We start from the raw sequence: 16806 nt of genomic DNA on the forward strand, positions 1-16806 counted from the left end.
ACGATAAGGATCTATTACAATATTTGTAGATAGATACGAGACATTGGACAGCATTTGAAGCTTCAACCGTATGAAATGATTCGACGCATATATTTAACGTCAATGTTGAATGATGCTGTAATCGATTACTGTTCCTTATCAAGATTCCAGTTGCATCACGGGAAAGCGCGATGTTCAAAATCCACTTCCGTTTTTTTTTCAGTCATGGAGGAACGGAGCAGGTACACAACTAGTGAGATCGCTTATCCATTTTAATTCATATCGTTAGACAATTTTTATCGACGTTAGCGTTATAAAAAAAGATTGCTAACCGAGCTGTTGGTCAGCGACCGAGGAAATCAGACCGTATCAAAACAGCAGCTGCTTAGCCAAAACTAGCTCTCAAAAACTCTTAAATTAGTCGGTATTCTGCCTTCTGTACACTACAGTTTTCAGCGATTAGCTTCGCCGAAGACTAGCCCATGTGAACTACAATCCCAATGCTGTGTTTTAATGTCAGTCATCACTTGCAATACGGCTTTCGAAACAAATGGTCCTTATCTTTCATCAGCGAGAAAGGCTCAAAATAAAAAATACTGTAACTTGCACAGAAAAAAAGTTACTGTATACTTTTGCACAGATCCATACGACTATGGGTGCCTCTAGACCAATATTGGACAAAATGAGTTTATTCCTTAGTCAAATGACCCTAACATGTTCTGTTTAAAGGGCGAATTGGCTCTGGAAGCCAAAACAGACAAATATTCAATCTAAATGTGAATTGATTCTCAATTGCGGTACTGTTTTAGAAACATAAATTCCTCTACTTTCATCACAATTTCACAAATGTAAAATAAACACTTACTGCACACTGTTTTTAACGCCAGTTGCAGTAAAGTATATTTCAGTGACTACACCTGGCGTCCGTCATCTGTTTACACAGGTGTTTGGAGATGCAGATTGCAAGAGCGCAAGTAGTCCACTCTTGTCTGTTTTCTTTAAACACGCGCTGTGACATGGAACAATGGCAGTGTGGGAACACTAACCTTATTAATAAGGTGTGTAGTAATTGAACCCGTTTTTAAAAAAAAAATTACTCGCTGATATGAAAGATGCCTTCCTGTTTCCAAAACCATACCGCAAGCGATGTTTAGAGCAAGCGATGGGGCTCTTAACAAAACACCCCTGGTCAGAAGAGACTATTGTCAAAAGGCGATTTTTGGCCTCTGAATGGAGTAAGCCAAAGCTTGCTAGCGTTAGCAGTATCAACCCTTTCGTATACTGTCAGAAAAAGGCCATGCTAGCTAGCTTGTGACAATGTTTTTCTACTTTTTATCACTTCAGCTTTCCTTTTTTAATTTTTTAATTTTACACTGCTTGGTGTAAAATAAATGTTACACTACCTATCATAACATAATGTTCTTTACAGCATTGTAAAGACCCCACTCAACAATGTCTTGGCACAACGAAGGAGCAAGAGTTACAGGCGATCCATGCGAAGCTGCGTTGAAGCAACTAATCTGGGATACACATCAGGCCATTTGACAGTTCTAAGAATACCAAGAAGTAGAAGAACTCCAAAATCACGTGATATCACAGTAAGTAGCTAAAACCAATTGTGGTTGTATTCACAACTATTCAACATCAGTGTGTAGACTCAACTAATGTGTAGGCTTGATCCTGTAGCCCTGTTTGATATTTTTAGACATTATCCTTTGAGTGTTGTATTTGCAGCCATCTGACTTCTCTCTTTGCTCTCTAGAAACAGGTTGACCCAGACCAAGTGGCACTCCTGGTGAGGAAAGAATGGGAGCTGTCGTACGTCACACCTTTGTACCAGTTCAGACACACTCAGTTGAAATCCTATTCAAAGCATCTATCAGCTTTCATTGTATCAGAGAAGCAACAGGGCCTGGCGATTGAAGTTGGCCAGGAATTGGGCTTCAAGGTAAATTTCTCGGTGGTCCTTGGGTTGGCAGAGACGGATGAAGATGCTGAGACGGTTTTCATACAGGTAAGTTTTTTTTTTTCTCTAAATGTAGTTTACAGTACATGCTATATTCTTCTGTGAAATCCGATTGTGGTGTTCAACGTCATCTGTTGTTCTCATCCTCAGATTCTCTCCAGACAAGCGTTTGCTGCAAAAGATGATGCTCAGAAGGTTGTGTGGAGTGGCTGGCTGACTTGTGTCAACGGTGACTTAGAGTTTCTCCGATCACTACCATCAGAATTTGTCAGTTTGCCTTTGCTCTGTACCAGGGGACCAGAGTCTCTCACAGTTTTGGTCAAATCCTGGTTTGAAAAGACATTTGACTGTTGCTTTGGCCCTCTTGGTATCAACTCTGCCAACCTCCAGTGGCTCGCAGCCCTGTGGATTGGGTGCCACCCCACCATCAACATCCAATACCTGAAACTGGTTTGGACCCTTCCAACACTACCCCCTATGGATGTTAAGTACACCATCCACCCACAAGATGCCTGGGAGCTTTGGGACAGTGTGCGGCAGGATGACACAACAGATGTCAGCATCGAGGAAGTCACCAGGTTCATCAAAGGGCTGCAGTCACACTTCTTCAGGCACTTCAGGATAGAATTGTCCGCTGGGTCACTAAAGCAGGTCTCCACGGCTTTGGGTTCTTCTCACCATAGTGGAAAAATCAAGGTAGATATCATGCACATATCTGGAGAAGTATCTAGAACTTTAGATCCTAATGAAATGCTATGAGTGAAACAGATCTGCTATCTCTTTTCCTTCACAGATTGCAAGCCCTACCTACATCACCACCATCCTGCAGCTGCTGACAGAATGTGCCCTCCTGAAGATGCCCATCTAATCAACATTTGCATGTAAACCTCACAATTACTGTCCATATGAAATTAAACTGTTTGACACTTATATTCCTGTAAATAGCATAAGTACCTGTATTGTATGAAAAGGCAAGTGCATACATTACAAAATAACAATTCCTGCTGCATTTGTTCTCTATAGATATTATTCATTACAAGCTAAAAGTGTAGACATAATTGTGCTACCGGGGGAGATTTGTGGCCAATATACCATGGCTAAGGGCTGTTCTTAGGTGCAATGCAGAGTGCCTGGATACAGCCCATAGCCGTGGTATATTGCCAATATACCACATATACCTGAGGTACCTTATTGCTATTATAAACTGAGTACCAATGTAATTAGACCAGTAAAAATACATGTTTTGTCATACCTGTGGTATACAGTCTGATATACCATGGCTTTCAGCATTCATGGCACAAACCACCCAGTTTATAATTTATTATATAATCAGGTTTGAGACATGGTAAATCCATTGCTATCAAGTAACTTGGGCAGAAGTTCTTATATATATATATATATACACACACAATCCTTTCCAGATATACAGTACAGTGAATCAAGTGGCTAAGTGAAAACTAACAAAGCCTAGTTTCCCAGAGAACTAGCCTTGTAATCCCTGTGCAGTGATTTCCTAAATGGTTCAAATACAGATTGTTTTTTGAGCTTATTAAAGTTGGAAATAAAAAATGTTTTTATTAACAGAATGGGTTATTTTGTCAGTACACAGACAAATCCAAAACGGTTAATAAGGGTAAAATGCCACGTGTTTTATCAAGGCTTATAGCTCATAAAGAGATCTCAGACCTTCAGCAGAAATTAAGCATCCCTCATCTTTCATCCTAAACATTTTCCCCCAAAACGCTTCCATACTTATGCGTGAAAGAGGGACATTCATTTCAGAAGGTAGCAATTTCTCTACCACTGAATGACCGGTAAAGGCTAATAATTACTTGTGAGCAGATGACACATTTGGGTGATATACATACGCATAGGGATAGAGTTTCAGAAGAACACATGATGAAATATGTTTATGCTCAATGGTAACATGGGATTTATATAGACATTAAAATGCTTCGAGTATCACGGTAAAGCTGGTGTGTTTTAGTGCCTTAGCCCCTTTTAAAACAGGCTTCTGGGTTTTTGCATTGGATTCGTCTATTTCTTCTGCGATTAACAGCGGCTGAGCTGGAGCTGTGTTTGTGAGACAAGGAAGACAGTTCTCACAAAAATGTCTAAAGTCTGAACGGTTTGACTACAAACTTATGACTCCACTATGAAACTCTTGAGTTACTCTTACAAACATGCACTGTTTTGCTCACAAGCCAAAAGAGTCGTTAGAAGGTAAAGGCTCTTCTACATTGATTGGACATCCCAGAACATAGTGTCTATAATACTGTGATAAACTCACAGTTGCTGCCACAAATTCCACACAGCTGTCACTGAATAGTTGGATATTTATTTCCAACTGAGAAAACCATTTCTATACTTACAGCAATTTTATAAATTCCTTTTCTATATTGTTTTTGCTTGCAAAACCTTGTTTTCATTGACATTTGTGAATAAAACTCATAAATGTCAAATTATTTTGTGTTCTACTTGTAGCCATGGTTGTCCTGAAAAGAAAATGGCAAAACACTTCAATGTGAGGCTAAATTTGAGGGCGTCGCAGGCAGATAAATGAAAGTAGTGTATTTCAGGTTTTTCACCTAGGGATTGCCTGGGTCGGGTCTGATAAGGTTAAGATGAAGTCATTTTTCAATTAAGCATATTACTGAATGTCCATCCATGTTTTGCATGCTCACCAAATAATAGGTTAAAATGCATAATACATCAACCGGTTTATTATTCCTTACTGTGTTTTAGATTAACCACAATGCAACTCATTCCTCAAGAATAATCTATAATAGATTAAAGTGCAAGACTGTCTCAGAAATGTGTCATATAATGTTAAACGCACAAGCGATGTGTCAAGGAGTTGCTCCTAAAATATCAACTGTTATCCAGCCTTAAATGGGCAATAACAATCTTGTATGAAACAGTTATATACACTGAGTATATAAAACATTAAGAACACCTGCTCTTTCCCTTACATACTGACCAGGTGAATCCAGGTTCAAGCTCTTATTGGTGTCACTTGTTAAATCCACTTCAATCAGTATAGATGAGGGGGAGGAAACAGGATTTTTAAGATGTGAGACATGGTTAGTGTATGTGTGCCATTGATGGTGGAAAAGATAAAACATTTAAGTGCCTTCGAACATGGTATGGTGCAACTCATTATTAGGAAGGTGTTCCTAATACTTGGTATACTCAGTATAATATTGTGTAAGCAGCACAGTGCTAACATCTTAGTCGGCCAACAATTGACCCCCAGTTGTGAATATAGAACTCCAGGTTATGCTCAGTGTCTACCTCCAATAAAAACAGCCAAAAAATCAAATATTCTAAAATAATTATAATCACAGTGCATTCAATTTAGAGGAGATTCAAACAACTGCCTAACAAGTTAAACTATTCACAATGAAGATCAGGAGAAGCAATGCGACCACATCCTACATTTTCAGTTAAACATCAGTTCTCTTTGACGATTCTTCGTCATGCCCCATTTAATATTTAAATGTAAACTCAATGTTGGTATAATATAACAGGTCACACAGCAAAAGACTGAACTGTATCCTAAAGTGCAGCTGCATCATTCCATTTCAGTAACAGAAAAAGGGGAAATTAAGTGTTTGCCGCAGTGATGTCATAAATAATAGTTCCTCATGTGATTGATGCAGGCCTATTCAGTTGGTTCCTCTTGGCCTTGGCTGGCTTGGCGTGTCAAGTCATAATACAGGAAGTACAGAATAGAGAGATGAACCATAGACTACTAGATGAGAAGCCTTCCAGACTTGACACATCTTGTAGTCACTCAAGACATTTCCTTGGCTTGCCAATTACACGGCTGTGGATGAGTTAAAGTTAATATAGTCTTCCTTCCTTGCACGATAAACAATGTTTCTTTCAGAGGCACAAGCGACGGTGAGTCCTTTAAACTGGGGGCGTTACCATATGTGGGATTCACAGTGAGTCATTTTGATAACACCAACCCCTCCTCCAAGTCGCCTGTAGTTCATTCCACCGTAGAGTCTGGAGGACAAGAAGAAAATGAATAACAGGTTCACTCAGGTTCAACACAAGCACTCTTAGGGTAATACATCTTAAGTAACCTCTTGCATGCAGTACCTACCTCCATGTGTTAGCGTCAGGATCATAGACCTCTATTGTTTTAAGATATGTTGTCCCATCAAATCCGCCCACAGCCATTAACTGACCATTTACCACCGCTAGTCCAACCTGCAAGACAACCAATGCTCCAAACATCAACAGGTGAAAGCCAACGTTTGATTAATTTCCTATTCTTCCACACTTCATCTAGTTCATCGCAACAAAGTTGATTAAATTACCTGATTTGATCAAAAGGTCTAACACTTTGCCTGCTTACCCTAAAATAAAAGACCCAAACCAATCAAAAGTCTAATGTAAGAGATCCAGACTGACCCCACTACGTCTTGAAGTCATGGCTACAACAGGTGACCACTGGTTGGTCCTGGGGTTGTAGCGCTCGGCACTGCTCAGCTCGGTGGTGTCGTCACGACCGCCTACAGAGTAGATCATGTCCTGGTACACTGCACAGCCTAGGTGTTTCCTCCTGGTGCCCATGGGAGAGACGGTGTGCCAGCGGTTCTCTTGCGGATTGTACCTCTCCACTGTGCTCACAAAAGAGCAGCGCAAACATGCAAAGGTTAGAGGGGGGGGGGTAGAGCAGGGCCATATTCATTAGGGTACACTGTAGCAAAACGCAGCAAGAAAACAAAAACAAGTATTTTTTTACTGGACAAGTTCAGGTGGTTCCTCCCTGTTTCAGTCAGTCTTCTTCCATTTGGTGCCTAACTAATACGATAAAAATCTCTGTAGGGAACTTTGTGGGCATTTATGTGATTCTAGGATCTCTAAAGCTTCTCATGTGACTTATATTAGAAATAAATAAAGTAGTATACACCCTTTTAGTGATGTGCTGACCAATGAAAGCTACTGTACTGTTTTCTAAGTAATTCATATGTACCTGTATTGAGAGGGGACGTGCCATCAGAGCCTCCCACTGCATAGAGGAAGCCCCCCAGTACAGCCACGGCTACACCCAGGCGCCTGGTGCTCATCGAGGCCACGCGTGTCCATTTGTTCTCCTTGGGGTCATATCTGCAACAGATCATGCATACAGTCAGATTACTCAGAGGAGTCAGCTTTCTGTGATATTTTAGGATGCATGTAAAAATGTTTATTATAATACTTTTAGTATTGCAAGATCATTTGTCTTCACCTCAGCTTGACAGAACACACTGTATAGTCAGTCACCTTTCAACAATGTTGAGACACGATACTCCATCTTGGCCCCCTACTGCGTACAGATACCCTCCCAGGACAGCCACACCCACACTGGTCCTGCACGTGCTGGTGGGAGCCACATCACTACTCCACTGATTGGTCTTGGGGTCATACCTGTTGTGGAGAGTGATTTCAGTACAGTACAGTAAGATAAGGAGGTTAAACAATGGAAGGAAGATAAGCCACTTAATAAGATCTGGCAGGTGTTCCAATATTTCCTATTTAGTGCACTACCTTGACCAGAGCACTATATACAGTAGGGGAAATAGTGCCATTTGGGATGAGACCCTATAAATAAACATTAACGAGGTGGTGACACGTGGACATTGTTTTAGAAACAGGGAAAAAAATGTTAACCTTTCCACACTGTTGAGATATGAGGACCCGTCATGGCCGCCGACAGCATAGAGAAGATCATCAAGGACACTGACCCCCACTCCACAGCGCCTCTTACTCATGGAAGCCACCATGCGCCACTCGTTGGTCTGTGGGTCATATCGCTCCACACTGGAAATGGCATCCCCACTGCACCACCCTCCAACTTCGAATATGAAAGAGGAAATAAAACACTTTGTAGGACTTTGTCTCTTCTAACCCCTAACCGTTGGAATATTTTGTATATTCAATGGACAACATGTTGGCCAAACTAGGCATGACTGTTATTTTGAAAACCTTTTATAAGCAGATGTGATCAGGCACACGTACTGAAAGAATGCTGTAATGTTAAACAGTTCTAAGACACTAACCTGCAAACAGCACTTCTCCACACCGGATGGGCTTCCGGGGCCGTGTTCTTGGCCCTTGCATTAGAGGTCGCTCTTGGGGCAAGAGGAGGTAGTTCTTTGCCTCATCAACCAGGTCTCTGCACTCCTCATCACTTTTGATGAGAGGGTCTGATCCCACCGTTCCCACCAGAAATTTAGGGCTCAGAAGAGGAAGACGAACATGCTGGAGGACCTACAACCAGAAAACATATCCTGAATCAATGACTTACCAGGTGGAATAACACACTTTCGGTTTCACACTGTCGCTAGTCTTATGTCTTACATTTCCTTTTTGAATTAAAACTAAAATGTGTATAAAGTTTGAGTAATGGAAAATAACATTCTATCTCATACTTTGAAATAATCAAGTGTTTACATAGCAGCTATCACCTGTGGCAGCTGTGGCCGGCGCTCCTGAATGCTGTACTTGACCCAGGCCATGACTGCGTTGAAAACCTGCTCTTCACTTCGCACATTCAGTTCATCGCTGGAGATAATGTCTATCAGCTGGTTGGCTGGAAGCAGCATGAACTCCTCACTCTCCATCACCTGAGGGCAAAGTAAGCTAAATTACTTCAGTCATCCTTTCATCAGTTGAAACCTGTTAAAAGCCCACAAAAAAGACAGGGGCTGTGCTCAATAGAATGATGAATGGAAAGGCAGTAAAGTTAAACCGGCAGCAGCATCTAATTGACATTTGAAAATTCTGAAAGATCAACGGCAGTTATTTCCTGAGGATACAAATAACATGGGGATTTAAATTCATAGAAATACTAAACTGGGTGTGTTTTTTTTTGACAATGTAGAAAGGCTGTGGGGCTAAAATTAGACTCTCTCTGGAGTTCACTAACGGGTAACCAGTGTGGATTTTCAAATTAATAGCTAAACTAAGTGACTAACTGATCCTAAAACAAAAAATGTCCTTCTTATAAGCAGAGGTAAGACAAGCAACATTTTCTAAATAATAAAATAAACAGATTCAAGATTGTGCCTCAGAGAGTGAGTGCACAGACTCACATGTATGAAAAAGAGAAACCACCTCACCTCTTGAAAGTTGTGCTGTGTAAACTTGTCAGCTATCCTCAGCAGCTCGCGGCAGGAGTGGGTGTCAGCAAATGCACGGATACCCAGGCAATTGGAGGGGTCCAACTGACGCTTGAGAAACTCACAGCAAGCCTCCTGAATCTCGGCCAGTTGTAACAGACAAGCGGCGGGCAGCAGCGTCTGCACGTTGCCCTCCTCTACAGTAACCTGTGAAGTGTAGGCAAAGTCAATGAGAAGCTCCATGGCCCGCTCGTCAATGTCCCGGATCACAACCTCAGTCTGCCGACTCTCAGCCAGCTCGCCTGTGAACATGGCCCTGAAGTAAGGGCTGCAGGCCGACAGGATCACCCGGTGGGCATATATCTTTTTGGCGCCAACCACCAACACGACATCACACAGTTCCCTGTGCTTGCGTAGCAGATTGATGACCTCTAACGTCTGGCGAGGGTGCTTGTCCGACACATAGGGCATGCGTGCCGGCTGGGGCACACCCTCCGGGAGCTTGTTGGGGTCACCCAGTGTGCAGCGTGCGGTGATGTCCATTCCGGTATTGTCTGGGCGTGCACTTGTACCCCTGCAGAACAGACACATAAAGCCAGAGATCAGGGATAAACATCCACAATCCAACACTGATTTATCACAAAAAACAGCCACCACAAAACCTAATCAAAGTTAATAATTGGTCTTGTTGGTACTGTCAATGTTGGTATTGGTGGGAGCCAGAATCAAAGTTGACATAATAGTCTAATTCCTTAGCTAAACAGACATCAGCTATGTCTGAACTAAGGACAGTTGAGGTCTATATGTGAAAGAAACAAGTACCAAGACAGAAACATCCCCTTTCAACTAGGCTATGACTTACAATGTCTACAGTGCAATCCAAGGCCTCTTCAGCTAGCATCTGTTACCCCCCGAGCAACTGCCTGAGCAATTCTTGTTGCCAAACAGTAATCAACTCTTCCAATTATAGCTCAATTTGCAGTGGCAACAGGAGACTTTCTCTGACCTCCTACACTATGTAAATGGAGCACAAGCTATTACACAGAACAAATGAGGACTGTCTTTCAAATCTAGTTTTACACGAGGTCCAAGGTACATCAATACTTACCGGCTTAAATAAGGTCTTTCTTTGATTCTACATGGATGAATTTGTCAAACCACAAAGACTCAAATTGGCCTTGAAACATGGCGCCACAGCTATTTGGGTATTGATGCAAGTGATACTGGCTACAGGCCTAGCACTCCCAGTTTCACCAACCCCTAGCTGGGTTTCTCATCTCTGTGGAGTTGGGTTGCAACGACTGTCGGCGGCGTGTACCTCCGACTACATGGAGTTGCTGTCAGTTGATAGGAGGAAACAGCCAGTGGTTGCATTTGATGAAAGTTTTATTTAAAAAGTATGGATTTCAGCAAACATTGAAAGGCAAGCAGCTACAGAAGACAAACATAGGGGCACCACAAGGGTTTAAGAAATATATTTTTTATAAGTATCGACTGACAGCGACTTGATGTAGTCGGAGGTTCAGACCAGCCACATTCGTTTCCACTCAACTCCATTGATGTGATGTACATTATTGAGTTGAGAAAAACTTGTCTAACCAGCCCCAAGACACCTCACTGGTTTGGGGTCATTTCCAAATAATCATAGGTGAAGCATCCTACTCCACTTATATAATAGAAGCATACAGAACTCAACCCCCATTCATTTTGATTACATTTTTATACATGTTGATTTGACGATTTCCTGCAAACCTAGCCTACATAATAATAAAAAACAGCCACTCTGAAATTTCTATAATTTGTCATGAAGAATGATTAACTAAGCGAGGACACCATTGTCATTGGATGTCAAAGGATGAGCATTAATTTTCAACTGAATGAGATATAAACATTTACGCCACACAAAAAAAGCTCAAATCATCACATACCTGCGCATTGGCTTTCCGTCCATGCACAGAAAAACAACCTTTGGTCCCACAACTTTTTGCCAACCTTTGTGAATGGAAAAACAAAGGAGGGATCAGTTCCAATTTATTATAAGGAGGGATGTTAGCCCACACAAGCCACTACTACTGTAACATACAGAGGAAAAAACACACTGTGTTTCTCATATTGAGGTCACCATGATATGCAAGTAATGACTAGTTATGACAACTAGCTAGAAAAATGTGTACCCTATTCGAAACGTCTTGGTAGATAGCTGACCAGTTAACAGGCCGATAGGCTAATAGCTAGGTACTGTAGATCCATATGAGATTGAAATCTAACTACTGTAGCTAACAAACTAGCTAGAAAAACAAGCTACTATTAGACAAAGACTCAAACTAAGCTAGGAAATAACTGACGCTTACTAGCTAGCTAATTGTTATATTTAGAGGGCTATGTAGCTAGCAGACTGCATTTAATTCTAAAAATAAATACAAGATATCTCGCTAACATCGAATGTTAGCATTTAGCAAGCTAGCTGGCTACTCTAGCCAACTTTCAGGAAAGCAGCTAACGTTAGCTAGCCGCCTCCTTGCTAGAGCTAACGGTCTGGCTAGGTTAGCTAACCACAAATATTTTCCATGGAGAAATGCTATCGTTACTGGATCAAGAAAAGATGCAGGTCGAAAACAAATACTTACCTTATATTTCCATTCGAACGTCTAGCAAAGTGACAGATCGCCAATATTTAAAAAGCTACATTGCAGAATCACAAGCTACGCTTTCTTTAGACATTCCATAAAATTACAATCGACAGGAAATGTGAATTGTTGTGTATTTCAGCGCAAGGTCCCCCCTCGGAACGATTATTGGCTGGTATTCCACTAGCACATAGTTCCGATGTGCGCATTGCACAGGAAAACACAAGAATGAGTAAATGTTTATGGGGATTATACACTTTCCACGTCTTTTTTGTGTGTATATAACTTTGCACTTTCCACACCAATCAAATGACAAAAAGACAATACAGGTAGTCATCGTTTCCTTTCTTTTAAGGATTGGTGTTAGCAGGGAAGGAAAAAGGAGTGACCCTTGTATCCATGGAAACAATACGTGTAATGTATTTATCTAGCAAAAATGACTTTGCCAATGAACCACAGCATACTACGCTATACCAGAACAATGCAGTCAATTGAAGAAAATGCTGTATTTCACTATGCTTTGACTGGAGACATCGAAGGTCTACAAAAACATTTGGAAAACGAGTGCCTTTCTGGCAATGAAGAGCCACCAGAGGATTTGTTCTGGGAAAAGGATGAAATGGGTAGAAATGCACTTTTCATTGCATGTATGCTGGGAAGAAGCACCACCGTGCGGGAACTTTTGAAGCATGGAGCTCATGTTAACGAGTGTACTGCAAGAGGTAGGTGTTCCAAGTTCCAACAATAGAATTGGAACTAGACTACTTGGCACACACACACACACACACACACACACACACACACACACACACACACACACACACACACACACACACACACACACTTGTTAAACATCAGAGGATCACATCTCTAGTAATAATACACAATACCATGGTCATTTTGATTTTCAAATACAGGTTATTCCCCACTGCATTGTGCAGCCCTCTGGGGCCAGCTTGAGACAGTGAAAACTTTGGTGGAACTTGGTGCCGACATGCAGGCGAAGAACTTCCGCAGGGAGAGAGCCATGGAAGTTGCCTCCCGTTATTTTAAAATGGATTGTGCAGAATATCTTACTTGGGCAGGTGAGATAGAATGAAAATATGAGAGTCAGGCACTTGTATAAGCTTCTGGATGAGGCCAGTGTGTGTGTGTGTGCGTGTGTGTGTGTGTGTGTGTGAGAGATAGATGAGATATATGAGATGCACTTCCTTTCATAGCATGTGCTGCATGTAAAAACATAATTATTAACATCTTTATTACACTCCAGAGGCCAAGCAGGACTTGCAGTCCTACATAACACATGTGAGAGACACCATTGCTGACCCAGAGAAGGTTCAAGGGAAACTCAACAAGGAGGATAAGGTAACACAATTACATTAACTCAATAAACTATTATACTCCCAGTAGACATCTCCCTCTCTTGTCCTTTTTACAACTTTTTTTTCTCTCTACCTAGATCATATGTACAAACACCTGCTCAGTAAAGTCGGATTGGATCCAGAATGCCAAGAACCCATCTATCCAAGACTTCATTGAGCAGAGGAGACATCTTGAGGACATTATTATCCCCATTCTGTCCAAGCTCACGACTCAACGTGAGTATGACTATCAAATGATTTTGTGCAGGATCGTAATTCAAGTCTATCTCATTTGTTTATTTTCCTTATCTACACAGCACATTATGCATCCTGGATGTGTTATATTGGAAACCTATTCTACCCACTTTGACATTGTGTGGATGTATACTGACTGAATATCTATGACTTGAGAGTGATGCATTTTCATTTCTATTTGCAGCTGAAGTCACAGCTAAAGCAAGCAAAAACTGAAGATAAACAATGTGTCACAATCAAATATGGGTAAAAAATTGTTAAACTGACCAAAGTGGAATTTGTTGACCATTGCATGTACTATCAAAATATTTTAAATAATAAAATATCAGAACCACCATAATGTATCATGTGTGCATTGTCTTTGCAAGTTAACAGATGACTGGGTTAATGACTGGGGTTATGATTTTGAGGTGGAATTCTCAACAGACTATACTTACCACAGTGGGGAGACATAGTACACAGTTTGGTGTTGTGAGAAGTCTGAGTGAAAAGACATAAACCAATGGTTTAAATACATAGTTGATATAAGCATGTATAAGACATGCTGAAAGTAGTATGTAATATATTGATGTTATAAATTATAAAACTAGCAATAACATAATTGAGGTATGGTAGTTTAAGTCACTCACTTGAAGACAACTTTGTATATTTTAAATGGTATTCAAATAAGACAATTATATTCAATTCAATTCAATTCAATGTATCAAATAGAAAATTAGTTGCTGCACCATTATGTTTTTATTAGTGAAATAGTATATTAAAATGCAGCCTACATCAGACCTATATTTGCAATGTTAATACAATTCAATGGAGTCTGTATTTCAAAGATTTCTAATAATTTACAAAAAAATCTGTTCATAATATATGCACATCATAGACGCTTCTAAATAATTGTTCTTACTCTTGTTCATGTGGAATCTGACACAGCAGGGCACACCCCTTTGCCTTGAACCCATGCGTTAAAGATTGGCTCTGTGATCCTCTGCTCTCTCCTGGATCCCAATAATCTTGCGCTGGCATGCGATAGAAGTGGAAATTTGGGTTTGGATAATAAATGTGACCCCCATGGAAGAGGGAAGAGAAACCTAACCTCGTGAGTACCGGTTCCTGTATTCCAGAATGGGCGAATCAGTGACGTCACGGCTACACAAACTTATTTGGCTACCTACACATTTGCTTGGAATAACAAGGGGATAGTACTAGACGTTCGGGACTTTTTCTGCGCGTGGTCCTGTTGGAGCAGCACTCTACCTCTGATCGCTGGGTAAGGAGGATATGGGAACAAGACCGTTGGCGACAATGTCAACAGTGTAGCTAAAAACTGTTATTGTTACCACTAGACTGCAATACAATGTTGATTGCTAGCCCGCAGTAAGTAGTATGAAAGAAAACATGATGGTAGGGCTTTCGTCTAACTAGCTGGAACGCTAGTTTATACCAAACAATGAAATAGCTAGCGCGAGCTAGTAAACGCGAGAAAACTTAGCCCGGTTATACTGTAATGTTTTGACATAAAGCTAACTCACCAGCAGTTAAATTAAGTAGCTAACGTCATTGCTTCCTTTTGATGATTAACGTTACGTCGTGGACTTTCCGATTTGGACACAGTTTCTACTTGGAAGTTATTGGAAAGGTGATTCTAGTATGCAGACCGACTTAGTCACAGGCGACGTGGATTCTCTTCATGGTGGACTTCTTTCCTTGGATCCATTGGTGGACCGAATCCTGCGGGATTCTTTATGTCAGCAACAAGGATGGGTGCGCGTATATGGTAAGATGGACAGCCAATTTTCAAAGCTTCTTCTCTAACTGCATTGTGCACTGAGGTGAGAAGTGTTCTGTGCATTTTGACATCTAAAAATACCAACGTTGCCATAATAACATCAGTGTCGTGGTTGGAAAAAATGGCACATGGCTTAAGGGAACAAGCATCTACTTCTCAGTAACCATAGACATAATTTAACCCATATATAATAGAACACCATTGGTTGTCCCTATTGTGCGATTATGTACATTGGCTTTGCTCGATCATGCCAAAATCACAGTTAGTATAATTTGAGTATTTGCCATTGCACTGGTACATATTTGCCACCCAACGGAAGGATATCCAACTTCCTACTTTATTTCATATTTGTTTAAGGTGAGTCATGATGGAGAGATTGAATTACATATTTTTGTCAAGTGACTAGAACACACAAAAGGCTCTTTAAGAATTCCATGTGCATCATATGTCCAAAAAATGAAATATGGCAACATCCAAAGATGAATGAAGGTCATTTCTTCTTCTTGCCATTCTTTCTATTCATATGAAATCATAGCTCTGAGCAGTAGCCTAATATCCAATACTTTGCATGCTTATTTCCAAAGCCCCATCATGGACTACACACAGAACATACAGAAAAAGCTGTTAATTAAACAGTAACACATCTATATTATCAGGGGACAATTCACGCCACTACCACCAGTAGTGGAGGATTTTCAGGCACCTTATTATGTATCTACATGAATAAGTTAGATTCTATTGTTGGGGCTGGATGATGAGCAGTAGGAATTGTGAAGGTGATGGATGTGAGTTTTGACCCTCTGAAAATGACGTTCCTCACTAGTGAACATGTAGCGAATAGGATTGCAGCATTACCGCCACTATGCAATATGGTTGTGACTTGTGATCAGAGGAAGATGAGCGCATAATGTAATTAATTTACTGGCCTGATTAATTGCAATGCTATTTATTGATTACTTGTCTTTACGTCCAGGCAGGGTTTGATCTAAGAATTGCGAGCTACATTTGAACTGATGTACCTTTGTAGCCTACATCCTGTGGTCTTGTTTACATAAACATTTAGCAGACACTCTTATCCAGAGCGACTTACAGTAGTGAGTGGATACATTTTCATTTTTACTGGTTCCCTGTGGAAATCAAACCCACAACCCTGGCATTGCAAATGCAATGCCCTACCAACTGAGCCACACAGGACCAATAGGCAGGGACTGTTGTCATGGTAGCTCACTCACTTTGATGAATAGAAAGGGATGCTCAATAATATTGTGCTTACACAAAATATCCTTTGCTTTCCGCTACTGTATTTTCTTCAATGTTTTTATAGTTTTTTGATAAGCTTGGATTCCATTCTGTATCTTTTTCTGTTGATGTTTACATCCATAAATTATTTTTCACAATTAGTCGAGGCCTGCATTGGCTTTGCATTTCCTTGGTCATGCTATAAGCTACCTAGAGCTACTTTGGGTAATTGAACTGTAATGACATGTATAGACTGGATTGATTTCTATGGTTTTTCCTGCTTCTCTCTCAAAAATTATTATTGAAGGGTCATTCCACCTCAAAAAGCCCAAGAAAGGGGATTTCGACACCCACCATCTCAGATTGCCCTGATATTGTTTCTGTTGTTAGGAACAGATAACATTAGCATTCCTGCAACATTATTATTATTGTTATTATTATATATTTTTCTCACCTTTATTTTACCAGGTAGGCTAGT

General features: G+C 40.7%; 4 protein-coding genes across 9 annotated transcripts in view; 3 read left to right on the top strand and 1 right to left on the bottom strand.

Moving 5' to 3' along the window:
• The first annotated feature begins 65 nt into the window (after positions 1–65).
• On the top strand, positions 66–3318 carry cenpl (centromere protein L). 3 transcript variants are annotated; one of them, XM_021589529.2, is made up of 5 exons: positions 66–221; positions 1409–1577; positions 1742–1993; positions 2096–2641; positions 2739–3318. In XM_021589529.2, exons 1-5 carry the CDS (start codon positions 76–78, stop codon positions 2811–2813), a joined length of 1188 nt encoding a protein of 395 aa, XP_021445204.2. In that variant the 5' UTR covers positions 66–75; the 3' UTR covers positions 2814–3318. The 3 variants fall into 3 exon arrangements, with proteins under 3 accessions (XP_021445204.2, XP_036823030.1, XP_021445205.2); XM_036967135.1 differs by having other exon boundaries at positions 156–232; XM_021589530.2 differs by lacking the exon at positions 66–221 and adding an exon at positions 284–1214.
• A 1946-nt stretch (positions 3319–5264) lies between these two features.
• Positions 5265–11834, bottom strand: LOC110508750 (kelch-like family member 20). The gene is made up of 11 exons (XM_021589528.2): positions 11691–11834; positions 10992–11055; positions 9064–9637; positions 8410–8568; positions 8002–8212; positions 7613–7796; positions 7226–7369; positions 6936–7069; positions 6371–6579; positions 6060–6166; positions 5265–5959 (listed from the first exon to the last, which is right to left on the bottom strand). The coding sequence occupies exons 2-11, from the start codon at positions 11012–11014 to the stop codon at positions 5875–5877; spliced, it is 1830 nt and encodes a 609-aa protein (XP_021445203.1). The 5' UTR covers positions 11015–11055; positions 11691–11834; the 3' UTR covers positions 5265–5874.
• Positions 11835–11928: 94 nt separating this feature from the next.
• ankrd45 (ankyrin repeat domain 45) lies at positions 11929–13644 on the top strand. Its single transcript, XM_021589531.2, has 5 exons — positions 11929–12412; positions 12608–12775; positions 12961–13055; positions 13150–13288; positions 13491–13644. The coding sequence occupies exons 1-5, from the start codon at positions 12127–12129 to the stop codon at positions 13520–13522; spliced, it is 720 nt and encodes a 239-aa protein (XP_021445206.2). The 5' UTR covers positions 11929–12126; the 3' UTR covers positions 13523–13644.
• A 638-nt stretch (positions 13645–14282) lies between these two features.
• Positions 14283–16806, top strand: part of rasal2 (RAS protein activator like 2) — an 82869-nt gene continuing 80345 nt past the window's right edge. The window contains exons 1-2 of one of the 4 annotated variants that reach the window (XM_021589522.2): positions 14284–14570; positions 14915–15077. In XM_021589522.2, coding sequence (XP_021445197.1) covers positions 14951–15077 — 127 coding nt within the window. In that variant the 5' untranslated portion in view covers positions 14284–14570; positions 14915–14950. Of the gene's footprint in view, positions 15078–16806 lie in introns of all 4 variants that reach the window. The other 3 variants (XM_036966109.1, XM_021589521.2, XM_021589523.2) reach the window with 3 other exon arrangements.

The sequence above is a fragment of the Oncorhynchus mykiss genome, chromosome 28, assembly GCF_013265735.2.
Source record: "Oncorhynchus mykiss isolate Arlee chromosome 28, USDA_OmykA_1.1, whole genome shotgun sequence".
NCBI lineage: Eukaryota > Metazoa > Chordata > Actinopteri > Salmoniformes > Salmonidae > Oncorhynchus > Oncorhynchus mykiss.